At 38.8% G+C, this 7,863-nt stretch overlaps 1 protein-coding gene across 1 annotated transcript; it reads right to left on the reverse strand.

The window, feature by feature from the left end:
- Nucleotides 1-1,055: 1,055 nt before the first annotated feature.
- On the reverse strand, nucleotides 1,056-6,357 carry p3h4 (prolyl 3-hydroxylase family member 4 (inactive)). The gene is made up of 7 exons (XM_055052023.1): nucleotides 5,804-6,357; nucleotides 4,272-4,421; nucleotides 4,019-4,190; nucleotides 3,813-3,941; nucleotides 3,589-3,734; nucleotides 3,153-3,236; nucleotides 1,056-1,588 (listed from the first exon to the last, which is right to left on the reverse strand). Exons 1-7 carry the CDS (start codon nucleotides 6,251-6,253, stop codon nucleotides 1,439-1,441), a joined length of 1,281 nt encoding a protein of 426 aa, XP_054907998.1. The 5' UTR covers nucleotides 6,254-6,357; the 3' UTR covers nucleotides 1,056-1,438.
- Between the last annotated feature and the right edge of the window lie 1,506 nt (nucleotides 6,358-7,863).

Raw genomic sequence — 7,863 nt, forward strand, 5'->3', positions numbered from 1 at the left:
TAAAGTTCTGGTTTGGGGCCCAAGAGGCTATTTGTCTGATGCTGTCAGTGTGAATGAGGTCAGTCTGGTTTGTATGAGGTTTGCACTTTGCCAGATGCACTATTGTTATTACAATATGTACAAAGGGAGCATCGGATGTGATCAAGAGGGGGTTAAAAAAAAAGAAACAAAAAAGAGGCATCTTTCACCATATTTTTAGACACTGACTTTTTGGACTTAGACAATGGAAAAACCATCAGCTGATGCTTGTAGATGGACTGAAATGAACAAAAATAAAATATTGACACATGAACTCACCTCTTCTCTGACATTATTCTGCCTGTCTTTAACTTTATATCCATAAAAATAGAAAGTATTATTTTTGCATGTACACTTGACATGCAAAATCTAATCTCATGCTACTTCCATTCAGAGCTTACATGATTCTTCTAGGTCAGATTATAGAGTGCCACACAACATCGTTCACAATATTTATGCTGCTGACACATAACCTTAGACCATTACTGTCACTGAACTAAAATATTCATCATTACCTTTGGATGTCCTCTATTTCAATATAAAAAAAGAACAAAAGTGACTGTTTTTGCCCAAAAAAGTCAAGTTGAGAAATCGGCCTTTAACTACACCCTATCAGTCTGAGGTCACAGAGGATCCGAAGAACATAACTGTGATCTTAGACTCAAACTTCAAGGTTAAATAAAAGTTATATTAATAAATGAGATAATTATCACATTAAAGATGTATAAATGTTCATCTGTTTCTACTGGACATCAAATACTGATGTGTGTTTCTAATTTTAAGTAGTTTAGATTATTAGAATAATCTAAGGGTATGTTGGTCCCTAAAAAATAAAAATAAATAAATAAATAAAATTAAAAATAAAAACATTTACAAATCAGCTGTAGGTCACTCAATATGCTGCTCGAGAGTCCTGACCTTTACCAGGAAAATGACTCCATTACACTATTGTATTAAAAAAAACAAAATATGTAAAAATTTTTAAAAAATCTTTGGGATGCAGTTTTGGCCTTCTCAAGAGACAAAAACCAAAATCGTAATTATTAAAATAATATTTTAATTGCAAGCAACATTGCTTGAAAACCAAACTGTTGCTGGTGGTAATCATTCAGCATAAGAAATGTTACGAGTCATCTCACTTACAAAAACTTCACCAGGACATTCAACTTTGTTTAAATTAAAAAAGAAATGAGGAAAAAAAAATTGCAGAAATGTCGTAAATACAGGCCGATGACTGGCAAGAAAATGACGGTTTAAATAAGGCTGATGGCAGCAAAGACCAAATATCAGTCTCTATTGTTGATCAATATGACTGGGTGGGAAAACAACATGAACCAGTCAGTTCTGCTGTCTTTCTCTTAACACTGTAAAAGTAATGTAGATGTCTGTCAGAGAGTCTTTGGTTTGTAGAAATGGGATGTCACTCGGCCTCTTCACCAGCGTCCCACTTAGATTTCGGTTCCTGCCACCATTCTGCCAGAAAGGACTCCTCATAGTCACCCATTCCTTCAAATTCAGCATCAAGATGTTCAGAGTGAGAAATGACTGCTTCTTCTGGACTCACCACTTCCTGGATAATAAAAGAACAAGACAAGTTCACATCGGGCAACATGATTACTTTTTTAGCCTCATTCTTTGTAGACAAAAATAAAACATTTCCCTTCTTGGTTCCCATAAATCTTTCACACGTGCTCCCTGTAATTCAGCCCTGTCCTCCTCCCCCCTCTCGGGTCCAGGAGGTTTGCAGGACTAGGAGGGGCTGACCCGAGTTTAATGAACGTGGCGCAGTGTGAGTGGTCGACACCTCCAAGCCACATACCGCATGCTGCTGGTGGAAAACACAACACCCCTCCCTTTCAACCTCTGTCTTTTAGCATTCTCAAGCACAGCTTGCATTTATCCAGCAACTTCCATTGCTGTGTTAGAAGTGTCATTCCCACCATGTCTGGTCATGCAGACAGTTCAGGTCTTATCTGCTGAGACATAATCATTTCTGGCTCAGAAAACTGCCGCCAAGCCAACTCGCTGCGGCTTTGTGGGAATTTAGATTGTGCTGCAAGACAAAATCTCAGGGATGGAAAATCTTTATGAAGTTGTCTTAGGGCCCCTACAAACTTGTCCTTGTGTCTTTTGATATATTTGATAAGAGTTTGTAAATAATTAAAGATGGAACTGGACAAAAAGGCCTGTCATGATAATAAATTTTGCTAGATGATAAATTGTCCCAGACACTATTGCGATAAATGATATTATTTTAAACCATTTTAGTAATAATGCAATAACACATTCTCAAAGATCAATAAACGTTGCATCCTAATGAACATTTAAAACTAGAACTGGAAGAGATTTTAAATATCCAAAATAAGCAAACAAAACAACAGAAACAACAAATAAAATTAATTATAAAGTCTCTGTAAACAATATTGTCCTAAAAAAATGGCTAGTTGAAACCATTTGTCATCCAGTCTTTGGTAGAAAGAGAAAAAAACGAAAATTATGCAAATGCAAATTATTGAGCTTGTTTTATTTTTTTATGTGTTTAACTGATTTATTGGTTATTGCAAAAGGACTATTGACAAGTTATGCTCTGCTTACTTTGACTATAAGAAGTTTCCCAGACTTGGAGTGTCTCAGATTGCCACCAAACTTAACAGAAGGTCCTTCTTACATATTTGTCATTTTTTGCATACCAAATCCACCGGGATTGTTACCAAAAATATAACATCTCCATGCTTAGATGTGTGACAGTTGGACAGAAAATGTTTAATTTTTCTGGGTCTGATGGATATCATGTAGGCTTGGTCACCTAAAGATGCTAAAGTTTCCAAGATTCCAGTTCGGAAAAAATAAGGCAAGAGACTCATCAATTTTTGGATTACTTGCGATATAGAAACATAAAGCACAGCATGCAGTCAGCATTACATCTGATTATTTCTGGATCAAGTCTTTGGTACACAAATGCAAGATTTAGTGGTTTCACTTACAAACAGTGAAAGACAAACTATGTGGTTTTATTTGTATGTTTAATTTAATATTGTATGATTAATAGCAAAGTTTAGAATTATTATGAGGGTAACTTATCATTACTTTATGATTTTTCCTGTTATAACAGAGAAATCCCAGAGGAAACATACCTCATCGTCTGTGTAGAGGTAGTTCAGTGCAAACTCTAGCATTTCTTTCTGCTTGATTGTCTGGTTGTAATACCTCAGGGCCTCCTGAAACATGAAAGACAGTTCAGCATTTGCGTTAGCTTAGTAAACAGCCCAAGTGTTTTATAACCCAAATTTGGTCTGTGGTCAGTTTTTTTCCCCGTCTCCCGCTACAAAAATGGCACATTTACAGTTTTACAGCTGGTACTCTGAAGCTCCTGCCAAATTTACACCATGTAAAATGCAGAAAATACAAGTTTGTCACGATTACGTGAGTTTCAAATTACAGCCCTGGGATTGTGTTAACGATTACGCCAGCGCTGCTTTTTATAATGTTGCTGCCCTGCTTTGCTGGGTTTGTTTTGACCAACAGTAGATGAACCGGGAAACAGCAACGGCGGCGGTTTGCTTCACTCACGGGCCGAGGCTGGAAGTCCTCCTCCTTGAGCCCCCACTGCTCTCGGTAGAAACGATAATAAGCAATGTTCTGCTGCATCACCTGGTCGCTGGGGTCGAACAGCATGTAACTGGCTGCACAGGGAGCCGCGTTCTTCACATCATTCACTGGAAAAGACGATAACAACTCATGGCAGATTTGTACAAATCAAAAGAGAGACGCTTGAATCTCAATTTTCTTCCTACATTTATAGTATGAAAACTGAAGGTAGTGGTACATGGTGGCAACAAACTTTTCCACAAAGAATCCTCCGACGCTGGGTGTCAGCTGCTCCTCGCATTTCACTTTACATTTCAGCACATCAAGGAAGAGATCTGAGGGCAGAGGAGAAGAAGATATTGTTACGCTTCTCCAGCACGCTGAAATGAAGCTGCTGCTGTTCGCCCGGTACCTGCTAGAGACGGGTAGAAGTCTTTAAACTCCAAGATCTCATACGAGCCTTCGCAGCCTGCTGAGCAGAGGCTGTACACCTCAAAGTACTGCGTGATGGCCTGCTCCATGTTCCTGGCACTGCTGCTGAAGTCTCCACTGTTGTAGAGCACCACGCTCTTCAGGAAAACACTCTACCAGCAGAGACACAGTGGTTATTGTTTCCGGCAGGCATACTTCAGTCTGTGTGTTTTTGTTTGGGTTTTGCTACTGACTTCATACGGCTGCTCCTCGTGGTCGATGAGATATTCATCCACATCAAACAGGCTCTTGTAGTAGTTCATGTTTTTGGTCAAATAGGGCTCCTCTGGGTTTCTCTTGAGGAAGGTGTGAGTTGCAGACACAGCCTTCTCCACGTTGTTAAGCTAAGGAGGAACACAAGGCATGATCACAGTCTCCACAAAAAAACACACATGAAGGACGTCATCCTTACTGGTCAATTGTGCATCAGGGCGAATATTCTATTTTTCTACGTTTGTAGTGCAAATGTGGTGCTGGCAGTGAAAGACAAGCAGTGTTCAAGTGAAGATATTCTTGTAATCCATTCATTATCCATTTGTCACCTTTTTTAATGAGCCTGTGGTTGTTTTTCTTTTGTGATCAATGTTAATTGATGAAATAACATCACTTAAAATTAATTAATGAAATAACACAAAGTTTTCACAAATTGTGTAGGTGTTGTACCTCAGTAGGAATACTGAAATCAGTTGACCAGCTCTCAAAGAAAATCAAAAATTGATACTGCTGACCAAAATCCTTTTTGTGATGTTTTTTAGATATGAGATCTTGATGTTTTTGTTATTTTTTAAGATACAATATGCTTCCCTCGTTTGAGTTTTTGAGGCTTAGGAACATCATCTCCCTTTACCTGCATTTCTATAAGTTCTTTTAGAAAAAGCTTGTAGAAAATCTGTTCTTCTACTTGTGGTGGAAAGAACAATGTTCTTTCTAAACAGCATATTTTATACTTGAACTCATTGAAAGCCATCATGGAAACTTCTTTCCTTTTTTTTTAAGAAAAAATAATTCCGCCCATATTGATCCATGCCAAGAACAGGTGATTGTAAATGCTGATTCTGTAAAGCTTAGATCGAACATAGAAACACTAGTCATGTTATTTATTTGTATTTAAAGTGGCAGACTACAGATATTTGAGGAGCTCAGCCCAACGTCTCTGATGCCTTTAGATAAGTTTCACTAGGTATATCAGACATAAGTGGCCCAACAGAAAAACTTTTTAAAATGTAATGTTGAAATGTGCAAAGACTTTTTGAAAGACTCTTTGGAAAGTCTGAACAAATATTGCAAAAAGTTTAAGAGATTACAACTAAACATTCAAAAGGGCATATTTCATTCAGTGGTTTAGCATGGGTAAAGCAGGACTGTTAAATTTCCCACAACTCTGACTGACAGAGAGGAGAATGGGGGGATTGTTTTCAGGGGAACACGGGAAGAGACGTGGCACATGCTCAATTCAGTCTGCAGGAGGGCGCAACAAGGCAGCAGAGAAACTGCCCTCCTCACCTCTGACTAGAAGTTTCCTCTCACTGAGTCCAGTTGGGTGTATTTACTATAAGGAGTCTGTTATTCATATTTTAGCAAAACAACAATCATATGCCAAGATTCCAGATGGAAAGCAAACTTGAATCACACTCTCAATGAAAAACAACTACCGCACAGCAAGTCATGCGTAAAAAGTCAGCATCCAGGCTACATTTAGACCCAAATCAAAGCTCCCAGGTCTCACCTGATAATAAGCATATTGAATGTACCTATACGGTATCCTTTTCTCAAACGTTTCCAGTAAATTCCTACTTGGATAGGAGAATTTAAAAACTGGAAAATCTGCCTTGCACTTTTTCAGGCAGGCAGCCCTCAGCAGGATGTGGCGCACAACGCGCAGGCTGCTGTCGGGGAGCGGGGAGTCGCTGTCCCGGCTCGCGGAGCTGCAGTTGCGGCCGCAGAACGCCTCGCTGTCCCGCAGCAGCCGGTGGAGCCGCAGGCTGAGCTCCAGGTACTTGAGGCTCTCCGCCCAGCTCTGCGCTGCGTACTGCTCCAGCGCGTAGTTGTACGCGGACTCCAGGGGCATCATGTCCTTCTGGGGGAAACTTTTGAAGCTGTACTTCTCATACTGAGCCTCCACCAGGAAGGGCATGAGAAGGGCCAGGCACAAGTTTCTCGGGAGCATCATCCCCATTCCCCGCTGGAGCTGGAGTCCTCGCCGGCCTTCAGTGGATCCAGGAGACTTCCCTTTTTCGCCTCTTAACAAGGTTTGCTCATGTCTGCCTGCACGTAGCCAGTAAAATCCCTGTGGAAAAAAGACACTAAAAACTTGAATCCTTAGGCAATATTTTCAAAATAAAAGCTTTTCAAACTTTGCAAGTCTTTGAAAAGACATAATATCTAGTTTCTTTAATACCAACCTTGTGCTTTTTTGGATCTCAGTGTTTTAAACAGGAAACGTTTTCAAACAAAAGTTATGCATCATCTTTAATTCAAGGAAACTGATCATTTTTCGTTTAGAAATCCCAATTTCAATTATTGAAATTATTTTGAAGGTACAACTTCCTGCTCTCTGTGTAAACGGTAATAATTTTCTCTTACTTGACAGCAAGTAAAAGTCTGGACCTCAAGGAGGAAAGGATCTAAATACTCAATGTTGTCCCTCAGCAGACGTCTAACAACCCCTGATTATTACATTAAACATCCTATTTTATTTTTCAACAATGTAATTTTACATGTTCCATTCGTAACATATAAGCAGATTTATCTGAAAAGTTTTGAAAGTATTTGTCCATGCATCCCCAACTTAAAGTCTCAGTAAACTTGCAAGATTAAAGATTATGAGTTAGAAAACCATTCTGCGTTTTAACGACGGGTCCTTTTGAGTCTAAAAAAGAATAATATCTTCTTTTGGACAATACAATTGAATGCACACTGAATTACCCAATAAAATCAATTTTGATAGTGTTTCAGGAGACTACAGGTTCAGTCCCACTGATCTATTCGGGATTTGGCATTTTCTGCATTAAAAACATGGAGACGGCATTGCAAGCCAGCCTTTACACGTCTGCAGGATTCCATCAGAAAGTAGGAGGCGGCCCGGGATCTCCTCCTTCTCCCTCTGCGGCTCTTTGCGGTGCAAAAACCTAAGGATGCGATAAAGTTACAAAAAGAGACTCAACAGAGCCGGAAATGACGACTGATTTCTATCTAAATAAAAGCACACGGTACAAACTATTTAATCGTGGCTCTTCAGTGTTCTGCTTTGCTGATTTGTGGCAAATTTGAAAGTTATTCACTTGCCGTCCATTTTAACTTAAAAAAGCCACATAATACTTAGAAATTTTGTGAAATGGGGAAGAACTGGAATTTAAGTGATTTTGAGTCTGACTTGGTTAATAATGACAGACATGCTGGTCTTTATTTCAGACACTGATGATTTTTGGTTTGTTTGTTTTTACTGTTTTTTTAAGCTTACAAAAAATTGTCTAAAAAAAACTGCAAGAGAAATCCAGTGAGCAACAGTCATATAATAACACTTTGCTGTTATTATATGAATAGGAGAATAACTAAAGTGGGCCTAAAGAACTGTGGCCAAAATGTATTGCTATCTTTAAATCAAATATGTTCATGCCTTTTATATTGAGACAATTTTTTTTAACTTTGAAAGGTTTATTAACATGATGTTCAATTCAGCATTTCTGAATTTCTGAAATTATGTAGCCAAATTATGTATTTGGCTACATAATATGTTTTGTGAGGTGTAAAGATGACAGATGCCAGACATTCCACTCCCAAACTCTT

The sequence above is a fragment of the Poeciliopsis prolifica genome, unplaced genomic scaffold (genome assembly GCF_027474105.1).
Source record: "Poeciliopsis prolifica strain line A6 unplaced genomic scaffold, Auburn_PproV2 SCAFFOLD034, whole genome shotgun sequence".
NCBI classification, from domain to species: domain Eukaryota; kingdom Metazoa; phylum Chordata; class Actinopteri; order Cyprinodontiformes; family Poeciliidae; genus Poeciliopsis; species Poeciliopsis prolifica.

What these genes read in the sequence shown, in the direction of transcription:
- p3h4 (XM_055052023.1), bottom strand. Translation starts at nt 6,253, where the DNA reads ATGGGGATGATGCTCCCGAGAAACTTGTGCCTGGCCCTTCTCATGCCC. An exon ending in TCAGTTTTCATACTATAAAT is followed by an intron (nt 3,735 to 3,812) that starts GTAGGAAGAAAA and finishes CGTCTTTTCCAG; the next exon opens with TGAATGATGTGAAGAACGCG. An exon ending in AGGACTTCCAGCCTCGGCCC is followed by an intron (nt 3,237 to 3,588) that starts GTGAGTGAAGCA and finishes TTCATGTTTCAG; the next exon opens with GAGGCCCTGAGGTATTACAA.